We start from the raw sequence: 16,995 nt of genomic DNA on the forward strand, positions 1-16,995 counted from the left end.
CTGAGAAGTGGCAGATGGAGTTCAACCTTGATAAATGTGAAGTGGTTCATTTTGGAAGGTCGAATTTGAATGCTGAATACAGGGTTAAGGCAGGATTCTTGGAAGTGTGGAGGAACAGAGGGATCTTGGGGGTCCACGTACATAGATCCCTCAAAGTTGCCACCCAGGTTGATAGGGTTGTTCAGAAGGCGTATGGTGTGTTGGCTTTCATTAACAGGGGGATTGAGTTTAAGAGCCGTGAGGTTTTGCTGCAGCTTTATAAAACCCTGGTTAGACCACACTTGGAATATTGTGTCCAGTTCTGGTCACCTCATTATAGGAAGGATGTGGATGCTTTGGAGAGGGTACAGAGGAGATTTACCAGGATGCTGCCTGGACTGGAGGGCATGGGCGAAATTCTCCCCAAACGGCGCGATGTCCGCCGACTGGCGCCCAAAACGGCGCCAATCAGACGGGCATCGCGCCGCCCCAAAGGTGCGGAATGCTCCGCATCTTTGGGGGCTGAGCCCCAACATTGAGGGGTTAGGCCGACGGTGGAGGGATTACCGCCCCGCCAGCTGGCGGAAACGGCCTTTGTTGCCCCGCCAGCTGGCGCGGAAATGACATCCCCGGGCGGCGCATGCGCGGGAGCGTCAGCGGCCGCTGACAGTTTCCCGCGCATGCGCAGTGGAGGGAGTCTCTTCCGCCTCCGCCATGGCGGAGACCGTGGCGGAGGCGGAAGGGAAAGAGTGCCCCCACGGCACAGGCCCGCCCGCGGATTGGTGGGCCCCGATCGCGGGCCAGGCCACCGTGGGGGCACCCCCCGGGGCCAGATCGCCCCGCGCCCCCCCCAGGACCCCGGAGCCCGCCCACGCCGCCTTGTCCCGCCGTTCAAAAGGTGGTTTAATCCACGCCGGCGGGACAGGCAATTTATCGGCGGGACTTCGGCCCATCCGGGCCGGAGAATCCAGCGGGGGGGGGGCCCGCCAACCGGCGCGGCCCGATTCCCGCCCCCGCCGAATATCCGGTACCGGAGACTTCGGCAACCGGCGGGGGCGGGATTCACGGCAGCCCCCGGCGATTCTCCAACCCGCTGGGGGTCGGAGAATGACGACCCTTGTCTTATGAAGAAAGGTTGAGGGAGCTCGGGCTTTTCTCACTGGAGCGAAGAAGGCAGAGAGGTGACTTGATAGAGGTGGACAAGGTGATGAGAGGCATGGATAGAGTGGATAGCCAGAGACATTTCCCCAGGGTGGAAATGGCTGTCACGAGGGGACATAATTTTAAGGTGATTGGAGGAAGGTATAGGGGAGATGTCAGAGTCGGTTCTTTACACAGAGAGTGGTGGGTGTGTGGAATGTACTGCCAGCGGAGGTGGTGGAGTCAGAGTCATTCGGGACATTTAAGCGACTCTTAGACAGGCACATGGACAGCAGTAAATTGAAGGGGTGGAGGTTAGGTTGATCTTATATTAGGATAAATGGTCGGCACAACACCGTGGGCCGAAGGGCCTGTACTGTGCTGTACTGTTCCATGTTCTAGAGGGAGTGTGTGTGAGAGAGAGAGAGAGGAGGGGGGGGGGGTGAGAACCCCACTGGAGGAGGAGACAGTGGGTCCCCCACTGGGGGAAGGGACAGTGTTGTGGTGATATACATCACTAAGTACACAAGGGGTTAATGTACATACACTACACCTAGTTAGACACTAGGGGGAGCACCAGAGACAGGACACACAGACAGTCAACCAATAGGTCAGTAAGATAGGATACGACCAATGGGCATTCACGATACACACAGAGGTGACACTACCACAGGGGGGCATTACACCAACCCATATAAAAGGACACAGTACACATGCTCAGTCTCTTTCCAGTGGAGACTCTCAGTGAGTACAGACACAGGGTTGATTGAACATCACACCCACCACGTGGATTGTAGCAGACTGGTTTGAAACAGTGGGACCCCCGCTGGAGGAGGGGAGGCTGGGTTCCGCGCTGGAGGAGGGGAGGCTGGGACCCCCGGTGGAGGAGGGGAGGCTGGGACCCCAGCTGGGGGAGGGGGATGTGGGACCCCCGGTGGGGGAGGAGAGGCTGGGACCCCCGGTGGGGGAGGAGAGGCTGGGACCCCCGGTGGAGGAAGGGAGGCTGGGACCCCCGATGGGGGAGGGAAGGCTGGGACCCCCGGTGGAGGAAGGGAAGCTGGGATCCTTGGTGGAGGAGGGGAGGCTGGGATCCTTGGTGGAGGAGGGGAGGCTGGGATCCTTGGTGGAGGAGGGGAGGCTGGGACCCCCGGTGGGGGAGGGGAGGCTGGGACCCCTGGTGGGGAGGGGGATGTGGGACCCCAGTGGAGGAGGGGAGGCTGGGATCCCCGGTGGGGGAGGGGAGACTGGGACCCCCAGTGGGGGAGGTAAGGCTGGGACCCCCGGTGGGGGAGGGGGTTGTGGGACCCCCGGTGGAGGAGGAGAGATGGGACCCCTGCTGGGGAAGGGGGATGTGGGACCCCCGGTGGAGGAGGGGAGACTGGGACCCCCGGTGGGGGAGGGGAGGCTGGGACCCCCGGTAGGGGAGGGGGATGTGGGACCCCCGGTGGGGGAGGAGAGACTGGGACCCCCGATGGGGGAGGGGGATGTGGTACCCCCGGTGGGGGAGGGGAGGCTGGGACCCCCGGTGGGGGAAGGGAGGCTGGGACCCCCGCTGGGGGAGGGGAATGTGGGACACCCGGTGGGGGAGGGGAGACGGGACCCCCACTGGGGCAGGTGAGGCTGGGACCCCCAGTGGGGGAGGGGAGGCTGGGACCCCCGGTGGAGGAGGAGAGGCTGGGACATCCGCTTGGGGTGGGGGATGTGGGACCCCCGCTGGGGGAGGGGAGGCTGGGACTCCCGGTGGGGGAGGGGAGACTAGGACCCCCGGTGGGGGAGGGGGATGTGGGACCCCATTGGAGGAGGGGAGGCTGGGACCCCCTGTGGGGGAAGGGAGGCTGGGACCCCCCGTGGGGGAGGGGTTGTGGGACCCCGGTGGAGGAGGCGAGATGGGACCCCCGCTGGGGGAGGGGAGGCTGGGACCCCTGGTGGAGGAGGGGGATGTGGGACCCGGGTGGGGGAGTGGAGGCTGGGACCCCCGCTGGGGGAGGGGAGGCTGGGTCCCCCGCTGGGGGAGGGGAGGCTGGGACCCCCGGTGGGGGAAGAGGATGTGGGACCCCCGGTGGAGGAGGGGAGGCTGGGACCCCCGCTGGGGGAGGGGACAGGCCGCTCCTGCAGCGATTCCCTTCAGCCCAGTTGAGGCCCTAGTTTTAGGCCCCGCATCCGCGCAGCATATCTGGGTGATGAGAGGCTCCCAGGCGGTGAGCCCTGGATCCCCCATTGACCCAGGGCCCCTTCCTCTCACTCGCTGCCACATGCAGCTGATCGACCCACTGCCTGCCCCCACCTCCTGGGCCCGTCTCCCCTCCCCCATCCCTTGTCAACAGAGCTCAAAGAGGTAGCTATTAAAATAAGACTGACAACAAAAACTCAAGTGTGTAACTCAAAAGCACCAACAAGACTTAATTTGTGCAACAGAGCATTGGCGTTTCCGCAGCTAGAGTACTATGTAGAGTTTTGGCCTCCTTACGGTTCCGAATCGCCGAATCACAGAATGCTACAATGCAGAAGAGGCCCTTCCACTCATCCAGTCTGCACAAATGCATGAAAGACACTTGACCTGCCTAACTAATCCCATTGGCCAGCACTCGGCCCATGGCCTTGAATGTGGTGACGGCCACGTGCTCATCCAGGTCCTTTGTAAAGGATGTGAGGCAACCCGGCCCTCCCACCCTCCCAGGCCGTGCGTTCCAGACCCTCACCACCCTCTGGGTAAAGACGTTTTTCCTCAAATCCCCCCTGAACCTCCCGCCCCTCACCTTGAACTTGTGTCCCCCTCGCAACTGACCCTTCAACTAAGGGGAACAGCTGCTCCCTCTCCACCCTGTCCATACCTCGTACAAAGAAAAAAGAACAAAGAAACGTACAGCACAGGAACAGGCCCTTCGGCCCTCCAAGCCCGTGCCGACCATGCTGCCCGACTAAACTAAAATCTTCTACACTTCCTGGGTCCGTATCCCTCTATTCCCATCCTATTCATGTATTTGTCAAGACGCCCCTCAAATGTCACTATCATCCCTGCTTCCACCACCTCCTCCGGCAGCGAGTTCCAGGCACCCACTACCCTCTGTGTAAAAAACCTGCCTCGTACTTCTACTCTAAACCTTGCCCCTCTCACCTTAAACCTATGCCCCCTAGTAATTGACCCCTCTACTCTGGGAAAAAGTCTCTGACTATGTACTCTGTCTATGCCCCTCATAATTTTGTAGACCTCTATCAGGTCGCCCCTCAACCTCCGTCGTTCCACTGAGAACAAACCGAGTTTATTCAACCGCTCCTCATAGCTAATGCCCTCCATACCAGGCAACATCCTGGTAAATCTCTTCTGCACGCTCTCTAAAGCCTCCACATCCTTCTGGTAGTGTGGCGACCAGAATTGAACACTATACTCCAAGTGTGGCCTAACTAAGGTTCTATACAGCTGCAACATGACTTGCCAATTCTTATACTCAATGGAAATTACTGGAGAGAATTCTTCGAGACAGGATCTACTCCCATTTGGACGCAAGTGGACGTATCAGTGAGAGGCAGCATGGTTTTATGAAGGGGAGGTCGTGTCTCACTAACTTGATAGAGCTTTTCGAGGAGGTCACAAAGGTGATTGATGCAGGTAGGGCAGTGGATGTTGTCTATATGGACTTCAGTAAGGCCTTTGACAAGGTCCCTCGTGGCAGACTGGTACAAAAGGTGAAGTCACACGGGATCAGGGGTGAGATGGCAAGGTGGATACAGAACTGGCTAGGTCATAGAAAGCAGAGAGTAGCAATGGAAGGGTGCTTTTCTCATTGGAGGGCTGTGACTAGTGGTGTTCCGCAGGGATCAGTGCTGGGACCTTTGCTGTTTGTAGTATATATCAATGATTTGGAGGAAAATGTAACTGGTCTGATTAGTAAGTTTGCAGACGACACAAAGGTTGGTGGAATTGCGGATAGCGATGGGGACTGCCAGAGGATACAGCAGGATTTAGATCGTTTGGAGACTTGGGCGGAGAGATGGCAGATGGAGTTTAATCCGGACAAATGTGAGGTAATGCATTTTGGAAGGTCTAATGCAGGTAGGGAATATACAGTGAATGTTAGAACCCTCAAGTGTATTAACAGTCAGAGAGATCTAGGTGTACAGGTCCACAGGTTACTGAAAGGGGCAACACAGGTGGAGAAGGTAGTCAAGAAGGCTTTTGTGAGGGCCACGAAGAATCCAGCACGAGTTTTAAGGATACAAAGGAATAACATTTATTTACAATAACATATATATATATAACAGCAGCAGCAACTTCCCTTGCTGCACACTCCTTCCTGCTGGTTCCTAAACTGTCCAGCTTTATTTATACTTGGAGTTTACTAATGGTTTCTCCGCCCCCCTCATTGGGGAAGCTCATACTCCCACAGGATTGTGGGATTGTCATTAGTTCCCAGCCAATGGTAAGTAGGCAGGTTATAACATCCCTCCCCCCCCCAAAGTCCAAGGAATCCACCGAAGACCCTAGCGAAGGAGGGCATCGGACTCGTTTGGCCGCAGGCCGGACACCATTTGCACGCGGCGCTGGATCAGGCGGCGTGTAACGAGACGGAGACCGGCGCTTCCGTGATGAACAGCGCAACAGTTGTACATCCACGGCCCGTGGACCCAAGGATTCCCCCTCTGATGCATCCTGTGTCTCCATCTCGGAGTCAGAGTCTGCTGCCTCCGTCATGTCAGCGTCTCTATCTCCATTCGGTTCTGTAACGACCTGCGCAGGCTTCGAGTGAGGCACCAGTGGAAGATTGTGAGGACTACCTTCCCTTGTCTCTGGTCTCTGCGGCTGTTGAAATGAGCTCCGGGGGCGGGGAATCTTTTGAGGGGATGATCTTCTGGACCGAACGTGGTCTACATGTTTTCGCTGGAGACGACCCTGGGCTTGCACCTGGTAAGATATAGGGCCCGTTTGGTGAAAGATTACACCAGGAACCCACTGGGCACCACCAGCAAAATTCCGAACAAACACTGGGTCACCGGGCGCAAACTGCCGAATCGGACGATGCCGAGACAATCCCTGTCCCTGCCGTTCTTGTGTGAGGCATACTTTTGCGCCAATGTCCGGGAAAACCATACTAAGGCGGGTGCGAAGTCTCCGGCTCATTAGGAGTTCTGCGGGAGCTACCCCAGTCACTGCATGGGGGGTGGTCCTATACGTAATCAAAAAGCGAGCCAGTCTCGTGTCCATTGACCCGGAAGACTGCTTCTTTAGGCCTCTTTTGAATGTCTGCACTGCGCGCTCTGCCAACCCATTTGAAGCCGGGTGGTAAGGGGCAGTGCGGATATGGCGTATGCTGTTCATCTTCGTGAACCTCGCAAACTCCTCACTCGTGAATGGAGTGCCATTATCCGTGACCAGCACCTCGGGGAGGCCATGCGGACTAAACGATAAACGCATCTTTTCAATTGTTGCGCAGGACGTTGTCCCCTGCATCTTATGCACCTCTAGCCATTTAGACTGGGCGTCAATTAATAGAAGGAAAATGGATCCTTGAAAAGGGCCTGCGAAATCTGCATGCAAGCGTGCCCAAGGCCGCCCTGGCCATTCCCAGTGATGTAGGGGCGCGGCCGGCGGAAGCTTCTGATGCTCCTGACAAATGGAGCAGTTTTGGGCCACCTTCTCAATGTCGGTGTCGAGGCCTGGCCACCAGACATAACTCCGGGCCAACATTTTCATTTTGGTCACACCTGGATGCCCATTGTGCAAGTCTGATAGTATCAGCTCCTGGCCTTTTTCCGGGACAATCACACGCGTCCCCCACAAGAGGATGCCGTCTTCCACGCTGAATTCTGACAGCTTGGAGGAAAATGCCCGCAACTCGCCTGGGAGCTGTCTATGCTGCCCACCATACAGGACTATGTGCCGAACCTTTGACAGGACTGGCTCCGTCTGGGTCCACTCACGGATCTGTGATGCCGTGACAGGCAAGGTGTCCATAAAATTTAGGGTTGCAACCACCTCATCGTCGTGGGGGTCGACATGGGGCCGGTCGATAAAGGCAATCGGCTCAGTGCGTCGGCATTTGCTATCTGCGTTCCTGGTTTGTGCTCCAGAGAATACTCGTATGCAGCAAGCAACAAAGCCCAGCGCTGGATCCGTGCAGAAGCAATGGGCGGTATTGGCTTATCCTCTCTGAAAAGTCCCAGCAGAGGCTTATGATCAGTCACGATAGTGAAATGGCGGCCGTACTCAGACTGGTGGAAGCGTTTCACCGCAAAAACCACTGCCAGGCCCTCCTTCTCGATCTGCGCGTACTTTTTCTCCGCTGCAGTCAATGTGCGGGAGGCGAAAGCTATCGGTCGCTCGGCCCCGTTCTCCAACATGTGGGACAGGACGGCCCCAATACCATACGGGGATGCATCACATGTGACGAGCAAAGGCTTTCCCGGATCACAGTGGGTTAGTAACCCAGACGACGACAATTGTTGCTTTACCCGCCGGAAAGCGGTTTCTTGCGGCTGACCCCAAACCCAGGTGTGATTTTTCTTTAGCAGCAGGTGCAAGGGGGCCAGCGTAGTTGCCAGATTGGGGAGGAACTCCCCGTAATAGTTTACGAGACCGAGAAAAGAACGAAGATGCGAAGTGTCAGTCGGGGCGGGGGCATGTTGAATTGCACGCACCTTCTCTGCGACGGGGTGCAGACCTTCATGGTCCACCTGATAACCCAGGTAGACTACTTCCTTTGCCTGAAATACGCCCTTTGTGCGACGTAAACGGACTCCAGCCTCCGAAAGGCGTCTAAGGACAGCCTCCAGATTTTCCAAATGTTCCTGCTCCGACGTCCCTGTGATCAAAACGTCATCTAAGTAGACAGCCACACGTGGTAAACCTCTCAAAACGCCCTCCATAACACGTTGAAAAATAGCACAGGCAGAGGATACTCCAAAGGGCAACCGTGTATATTCATACAGGCCCCGGTGTGTGTTAATTGTTACATATGGTCGGGAGGCAGGGTCCAGCTCCAACTGCAGGTAGGCGTGACTCATATCTAATTTTGTGAATGAGAGTCCACCTGCAAGCTTCGCGTAGAGATCCTCTATGCGAGGCAGTGGATATCGGTCGAGTCGGGAAGCCGTATTCACTGCAAGTTTATAGTCGCCACACAAGCGAACTGTGGCATCTGGCTTCATTACAGGTACAATTGGTGCTGCCCAGTCAGCAAAACGGACGGGCCTGATAATACCCAAACTCTCCAAATGAGTGAGCTCCCCTTCTACCTTCTCGAGCAAGGCGTAAGGCACCGGGTGCGCCCGGAAATAGCGCGGTGTGGCTCCTGGTTCGACTTGGATACGGGCTACGGCCCCTTTTATTTACCCCAAACCAGGCTGGAATACATCTGGGTATCATCCTAGCACCTCAGTCAACCCTTCAGAAACTGTTTGGAGGATGTGCTGCCATTGCAACCGCAAATGGCGCAACCAGTCCCGACCCAACAGGCTGGGCCCATGGCCGCGCATCACGATAAGTGGGAAACGCCCCTCCTGGCGTCCATAGACAACAGGGGTCATTGTAGTTCCTGCAATGTCCAGTGGTTCCCCCGTGTAGGTGGCCAACCTGGCCTGTGAGTCGGTTAATGTAAGGGTCTGTATACCCTGCTTGATGCGGTCAAATGTCCTCTGGGCGATTACGGAGACCGCTGCGTCAGTATCCAACTCCATCTCAAGCGGACCCGTACTGTCACCTTAATGGGGGCCACACGGGGAGCTGCCACACAATGCAGCTGCAGGCAGTCGTCCTCCGTCTCCACGTCCTCAGGAGTAGTCGCCACAGGTTCATCCACATGGAAGGTACGGCCCCTGGGCTGGTCCCAGTTATGGCCCCTGGGCTGGTCCCAGTTTTGGTCGGAACGACGGCGCCTCTGGCGCCCCCTGGACCGCCGTCCGCGACGGGGTCGGCGCCTACAAGTCTGACACGGACATGGCTCCTCATCCATTGGCTCTGGAGAAGGCTCCCTTCGGGGAGGAATGTCCGACGGCCACTGGCGTCGGTCCGGTCGTTGCCTCGCCCAAGGTTCCGCAGGAGTGCGGGGGGACGTTTTCGGACGGATGGGGTTGCGCCCCAAGGCATGCACTTCCATTCCCTGTAGCTCCTGCACTCCTCGCTCTGCGCTCTCTCGGGACAATACTATTTGAATGGCCTGTTGAAAAGTCAATGTTGGCTCAGCTAACAACTTTCTCTGGGTGGCCGCATTGTTAATACCGCAAACCAAATGGTCGCGTAACATTTCTGACAAGGTCTCACCATAGTCACAGGACTCCGCAATCCTGCGTAGCCTGGATAGAAAATCGGCAAGGGATTCTCCAGGGGTCCTCTCAGCGGTATGAAACCGGTAACGCTGGACTATCGTGGACGGGGTTGGGTTAAAGTGTTGCCCCACTATATTCACAAGTTCATCAAACGTTTTGGTGTCCGGCGCAGCTGGGTACGTAAGGCTCCTAATCACCCCAAACGTATGTGGGCCGCAGGCGGTGAGCAATATGACCACCTGGCGCTCGTTTTCGGTGATATTGTTTGCCCGGAAATAGTAACGCATCCGTTGTGTGTACTGGTTCCAGCTTTCCAGCGCAGCATCAAAAACATCCAAACGTCCGTACAGAGGCATGGTGTAATAGAAAACAACTTCCAACCTGTATCCAACAAAAATCCAGGGAGGTGGCTTCAGCAGTGTAGACAGCTATTCACTTTAACCTTCGTCGCCAGTTTTGTAAGGGCCACGAAGAATCCAGCACGAGTTTTAAGGATACAAAGTAATAACATTTATTTACAATAACATATATACATAACAGTAGCAGCAACTTCCCTTGCTACATACTCCTTCCTGCTGGTTCCAAACTGGCCAGCTTTATTTATACTAGGAGTTTACTAGTGGTTTCTCCGCCCTCCTCGTTGGGGAAGCTCATACTCCCACAGGATTGTGGGATAGTCATTAGTCCCCAGCCAATGGTAAGTAAGCAGGTTATAACAAATTCATACGGCATGCTTGCCTTCATTGGCCGGGGCATTGAGTATAAGAATTGGCAAGTCATGTTGCAGCTGTATAGAACCTTAGTTAGGCCACACTTGGGGTATAGTGTTCAATTCTGGTCTCCACACTACCAGAAGGATGTGGAGGCTTTAGAGAGGGTGCAGAAGAGATTTACCAGAATGTTGCCTGGTATGGGGGGCATTAGCTATGAGGAGCGGTTGAATAAACTCGGTTTGTTCTCACTGGAACGACGGAGGTTGAGGGGCGACCTGATAGAGGTCTACAAAATTATGAGGGGCATAGACAGAGTGGATAGTCAGAGGCTTTTCCCCAGGGTAGAGGGTCAATTGCTAGGGGGCATAGGTTTAAGTGCAAGGGGCAAGGTTTAGAGGAGATGTATGAGTCACGTTTTTTACACAGAGGGTAGTGGGTGCCTGGAACTCGCTGCCGGAGGAGGTGGTGGAAGCAGGGACGATAGTGACGTTTAAGGGGCATCTTAAATACATGAGTAGGATGGGAATAGAGGGCTACGGACCCCGGAAGTGTTGAAGATTTTAGTTTAGTCGGGCAGCATGGTCGGCACGGGCTTGGAGGGCCAAAGGGCCTGTTCCTGTGCTGTACTTTTCTTTGCTCTTGTTATGCCTTTTTCACCACCCTATTAACCTGTCCCTCTGTCTTATTTAAGGAGGGATACACCCGCGTTCGGAGGAGGTTCACTGGGCCGAATCCCGGGACGAAGGGGGTGTGTCCGATGAGGAAAGGGTTGAGCAGGTCGGGGCCCTGTACCCATAGGAGTTTAGAAGAGTGAGGGGTGATCTTATTGAAACATGTCAGTTTCTGAGGAGGGGGCGTGTGGACAGGGTGAAAGTTTCAATATAATCAAGGCCGTGTTGGACGGATTTCTGATCGACGAGGGGTCGAGGGTGATAGGGGGAGAGGGAGATGGACAGTAAAGTGGGCGTGAAGCCCCAAACAGATCAGACACCATCTTAATGGGATGGAGGGGATAGCAGAGCTCGTGGGGCCCAAAGGCCTACTTCTGACTCCTAACTTGTCCAATCTCATCAGGACGATGTGCTACTTACGTAGAGCATGCTGAGACCCTGGAAATCCTTTTCTTTGATCTCCGTGATCTTGTTGTTCTGCAGATCGAGGAGGCTGGTGTCCGGAGGGATATTCGCTGGGACTTCCTTCAGAGCTGGAAAACGAGGAGAAGAATGTTCATCGAGCTGAGGGGACGGGGGGAAGGAAACCGCTGAAGAGAGGGGACGGGGAGGGATGTCGAGTAAAAGGTCAAGCTCCATACTCCCTCAGCACTGGCCCTCCCACAGTGCGGCGCTCCCTCAGCACTGACCCTGAGACAGTGCGGCGCTCCCTCAGCACTGACCCTCCCACAGTGCAGAGCTCACTCAGCACTGACCCTCTGACAGTGCGGCGCTCACTCAGCACTGACCCTCTGACAGTGCGGCGTCCTTCAGCACTGACCCTCTGACAGTGCGGCGCTCCCTCAGCATTGACCCACCGACAGTGCGGCGTTCCCTCAGCACTGACCCTCCAACAGTGCGGCGCACCCTCAGCACTGTCCCTCCGACAGTGCGGCACTCCCTCAGCACTGACCCTCCGACAGTGCGGCGCTCCCTCAGCATTGACCCACCGACAGTGCGGCGTTCCTTCAGCACTGACCCTCCAACAGTGCGGCGCTCCCTCAGCACTGTCCCTCCGACAGTGTGGCGCTCCCTCAGCACTGACCCTCCCACAGTGCGGCGCTCCCTCAGCACTGACCCACCGACAGTGCGACGCTCCCTCAGCACTGACCCTCCCACAGTGCGGCGCTCCCTCAGCACTGACCCTCCGACAGTGCGACACTCCCTCAGCACTGACCCTCCCACAGTGCGGTGCCCCCTCAGCACTGACCCTCCGACAGTGCGGCACTCCCTCAGCACTGACCCTCCGACAGTGCGGTGCCCCCTCAGCACTGACCCTCCGACAGTGCGGTGCCCCCTCAGCACTGACCCTCCGACACTGCGCAACTCACTCAGCACTGACCCTCCGACAGTGCAGCGCTCCCTTAGCACTGACCCTCCCACAGCGCGGTGCCCCCTCAGTACTGACCCTATGACACTGCGCCGCTCCCTCAGCACTGATCCTCCGACAGTGCGGTGCTCCCTCAGCACTGACCCTCCGCCAGTGCAGCACTCCCTCAGCACTGACCCTCCGACAGTGCAGCGCTCACTCAGCACTGACCCTCCGACAGTGCGGGACTCACTCAGTACTGGCCCTCTGACAGTGCGGCGCTCACTCAGCACTGACTCTCTGACAGTGCTGCGCTCCCTCAGCACTGACCCCCCGACAGTGCGACGCTCCCTCAGTACTGACCCTCCGACAGTGCGGCGTTCCCTCAGCACTGACCCTGAGACAGTGCGGCGCTCCCTCAGCACTGACCCTCCGACAGTGCGGCGCTCCCTCAGCACTTACCCTGAGACAGTGCGGCGCTCCCTCAGCACTGACCCTCCGACAGTGCGGCGCTCCCTCAGCACTGACCCTCCGACAGTGCGGCGCTCCCTCAGTACTGACCCTCCCACAGTGCAGAGCTCACTCAGCACAGACACTCTGACAGTGCGGCGCTCACTCAGCACTGACCCTCTGACAGTGCGGCGCTCCCTCAGCACTGACCCTCCGACAGTGCGGCGCTCCCTCAGCACTGACCCTCCGACAGTGCGGCTCTCCCTCAGCACTGACCCTCCGACAGTGCGGCGCTCCCTCAGCACTGACCCTCCGACAGTGCGGCGCTCCCTCAGCACTGACACTCCGACAGTGCGGCGCTCCCTCAGCATTGACCCACCGACAGTGCGGCGTTCCCTCAGCACTGACCCTCCAACAGTGCGGCGCTCCCTCAGCACTGACCCTCCGACAGTGCGGCGTTCCCTCAGCACTGATCCTCTAACAATGCAGCGCTCCCTCAGCACTGACCCTCCGACAGTGCGACACTCCCTCAGCACTGACCCTCTGACAGAGCGGCGCTCTCTCGGTAATGACTCTACGACAGTGCGGCGCTCCCTCAGCACTGACCCTCCGACAGTGCGGTGCCCCCTCAGTACTGACCCTACGACACTGCGCCACTCACTCAGCACTGACCCTCCCACAGCGCGGTGCCCCCTCAGCACTGACCCTCCAACAGTGCGGCACTCCCTCAGCACTGACCCACCGACAGTGCGGTGCTCCCTCAGCACTGACCCTCCAACGATGCGGTGTCCCTCAACACTGACCCTCCGACAGTGAGGCGCTCCCTCAGCACTGACCCTCCGAGACTGCGACGCTCCCTCAGCACTGACCCTCCGACAGTTCAGCGCTCCCTCAGCACTGACCCTCCGACAGTGCGGCACTCCCTCAGCACTGACCCTCCGACAGTGCGGCGCTCCCTCAGCACTGAAACTCCAACAGTGCAGAGCTCCCTCACACTGACCCTCTGACAGTGCGGCGCTCCCTCAGCACTGACCCTCCGACTATGCGGCGCTACCTCAGTACTGACCCTCCAACACTGCGACACTCTCTCAGCACTGACCCTCTGACAGTGCGGCGCTCCCTCAGCACTGACCCTCTGACAGTGCGGCGCTCCCTCAGCACTGACCCTCCCACAGTGCGGCGCTCCCTCAGCACAGACCCTCCCACAGTGCGGCGCTCCCTCAGCACTGACCCTCCGACAATGCGGCGTTCCCTCAGCACTGACCCTCTGACAGTGCGGCGCTCCCTCAGCACTGACCCTCTGACAGTGCGGCGCTCCCTCAGCACTGACCCACCGACAGTGTGGCACTCCCTCAGCACTGACCCTCCGAAAATGCGGCGCTCCCTCAGTACTGACCCTCCGACAGTGCGGCGCTCCCTCAGCACTGACCCTCCGACAGTGCGGTGCTCCCTCAGCACTGACCCTCTGACAGTGCAGCGCTCCCTCAGCACTGACCCTTCGACAGTGCGGCGCTCCCTCAGCACTGACCCTCCGACAGTGCGGCACTCCCTCAGCACTGACCCTTCGACAGTGTGGCGCTCCCTCAGTACTGACCCTCCGACAATGCGGCGCTCCCTCAGTACTGACCCTACGACAGTGCGGCGCTCCCTCAGCACTGACCCTCCGACAGTGCGGCGCTCCCTCAGCACTGACCCTCTGACAGTGCGGCGCTCCCTCAGCACTGACCCTCCGACAGTGCGGCGCTCCCTCAGCACTGACCCTCTGACAGTGCGGTGCTCCCACAGCACTGACCCTCCGACATTGCGGCGCTCCCTCAGCACTGACCCTCCGACAGTGCGGTGCTCCCTCAGCACTGACCCTCCGACAGTGCGGCGCTCCCTCAGCACTGACCCTTCGACAGTGCGGCGCTCCCTCAGCACTGACCCTCCGACAGTGTGACGCTCCCTCAGCACTGACCCTCCGATAATGCGGCGCTCCCTCAGTACTGACCCTTCGACAGTGCGGCGCTCCCTCAGCACTGACCCTCCGACAGTGCGGCGGTCCCTCAGCACTGACCCTCCGACAGTGCGGCACTCCCTCAGCACTGACCCTCTGACATTGCGGCGCTCCCTCAGCACTGACCCTCCCACAGTGCGGGGCTCCCTCAGCACTGACCCTCCGACAGTGCGGCGCTCCCTCAGCACTGACCCTCCGACAGTGCGGCGCTCCCTCAGCACAGACCCTCCAATTCTGCAGAGCTCCCTCAGCACTGACTCTCCGATAGTGCGGCGCTCCCTCAGTACTGACCCTCTGACAGTGCGGATCTCACTCAGCACTGAGCCTCCGACAGTGCGGCGCTCCCTCAGCACTGACCCTCTGACAGTGCGGCGCTCCCTCAGCACTGACCCTCCCACAGTGCGGCGCTCCCTCAGCACTGACCCTCCCACAGTGCGGCGCTTCCTCAGCACTGACCCTCTGACAGTGCGGCGCTCCCTCAGCACTGACCCTCTGACAGTGCGGCGCTCCCTCAGCACTGACCCTCCGACAGTGTGGCACTCCCTCAGCACTGACCCTCCGACAATGCGGCGCTCCCTCAGTACTGACCCTCCGACAGTGCGGCGCTCCCTCAGCACTGACCCTCCGACAGTTCGGTGCTCCCTCAGCACTGACCCTCTGACAGTGCAGCGCTCCCTCAGCACTGACCCTCCGACAGTGTGCCACTCCCTCACCACTGACCCTCCGACAATGCGGCGCTCCCTCAGTACTGACCCTCCGACAGTGCGGCGCTCCCTCAGCACTGACCCTCCGACAGTGCGGCGCGCCCTCAGCACTGACCCTCTGACATTGCGGTGCTCCCTCAGCACTGACCCTCTGACAGTGCGGCGCTCCCTCAGCACTGACCCTCCGACAGTGCAGCGCTCACTCAGCACTGACCCTCCGACAGTGCGGCACTCCCTCAGTACTGGCCCTCTGACAGTGCGGCGCTCCCTCAGCACTGACCCTCCGACAGTGCAGCGCTCACTCAGCACTGACCCTCCGACAGTGCGGCACTCCCTCAGTACTGGCCCTCTGACAGTGCGGCACTCCCTCAGCACTGACCCTCTGACAGTGCGTCGCTCCCTCAGCACTGACCCTCCGACAGTGCGGCGTTCCCTCAGCACTGACCCTCTAACAGTGCAGCACTCCCTCAGCACTGACCCTCTGACAGAGCAGCGCTCTCTCGGTAATGACTCTACGACAGTGCGGCGCTCCCTCAGCACTGACCCTCCGACAGTGCGGTGCCCCCTCAGTACTGACCCTACGACACTGCGCCACTCACTCAGCACTGACCCTCCCACAGCGCGGTGCCCCCTCAGCACTGACCCTCCAACAGTGCGGCACTCCCTCAGCACTGACCCACCGACAGTGCGGTGCTCCCTCAGCACTGACCCTCCAACGATGCGGTGTCCCTCAACACTGACCCTCCGACAGTGAGGCGCTCCCTCAGCACTGACCCTCCGAGACTGCGACGCTCCCTCAGCACTGACCCTCCGACAGTTCAGCGCTCCCTCAGCACTGACCCTCCGACAGTGCGGCACTCCCTCAGCACTGACCCTCCGACAGTGCGGCGCTCCCTCAGAACTGACACTCCAACAGTGCAGAGCTCCCTCAGCACTGACCCTCTGACAGTGCGGTGCTCCCTCAGCACTGACCCTTCGACTATGCGGCGCTACCTCAGTACTGACCCTCCAACACTGCGACACTCTCTCAGCACTGACCCTCTGACAGTGCGGCGCTCCCTCAGCACTGACCCTCTGACAGTGCGGCGCTCCCTCAGCACTGACCCTCCCACAGTGCGGCGCTCCCTCAGCACAGACCCTCCCACAGTGCGGTGCTCCCTCAGCACTGACCCTCCGACAATGCGGCGTTCCCTCAGCACTGACCCTCCGACAATGCGGCGCTCCCTCAGTACTGACCCTCCGACAGTGCGGCGCTCCCTCAGCACTGACCCTCTGACAGTGCGGCACCCCCTCTGAACTGACCCTACGACAGTGTGGCACTCCCTCAGCACTGACCCTCCGACAATGCGGCGCTCCCTCAGTACTGACCCTCCGACAGTGCGGCGCTCCCTCAGCACTGACCCTCCGACAGTGCGGTGCTCCCTCAGCACTGACCCACTGACAGTGCAGCGCTCCCTCAGCACTGACCCTTCGACAGTGCGGCGCTCCCTCAGCACTGACCCTCCGACAGTGCGGCGCTCCCTCAGCACTGACCCTTCGACAGTGTGGCGCTCCCTCAGTACTGACCCTCCGACAATGCGGCGCTCCCTCAGTACTGACCCTACGACAGTGCGGCGCTCCCTCAGCACTGACCCTCCGACAGTGCGGCGCTCCCTCAGCACTGACCCTCTGACAATGCGGCGCTCCCTCAGCACTGACCCTCCGACAGTGCGGCGCTCCCTCAGCACTGAACCTC

At 59.0% G+C, this 16,995-nt stretch overlaps 1 protein-coding gene across 2 annotated transcripts in view; it reads right to left on the bottom strand.

Annotated features, from left to right (window-relative positions):
• The window catches only part of bgnb (biglycan b), a 119,943-nt gene that overhangs the window by 34,848 nt on the left and 68,100 nt on the right, over positions 1-16,995 (bottom strand). For both annotated transcript variants that reach the window (XM_072487928.1, XM_072487927.1), the window contains exon 3: positions 11,183-11,295. In XM_072487928.1, coding sequence (XP_072344029.1) covers positions 11,183-11,295 — 113 coding nt within the window. The remainder of the gene's footprint in view (positions 1-11,182; positions 11,296-16,995) is intronic.

The sequence above is a fragment of the Scyliorhinus torazame genome, chromosome 22, assembly GCF_047496885.1.
Source record: "Scyliorhinus torazame isolate Kashiwa2021f chromosome 22, sScyTor2.1, whole genome shotgun sequence".
In the NCBI taxonomy this organism is placed as follows: domain Eukaryota; kingdom Metazoa; phylum Chordata; class Chondrichthyes; order Carcharhiniformes; family Scyliorhinidae; genus Scyliorhinus; species Scyliorhinus torazame.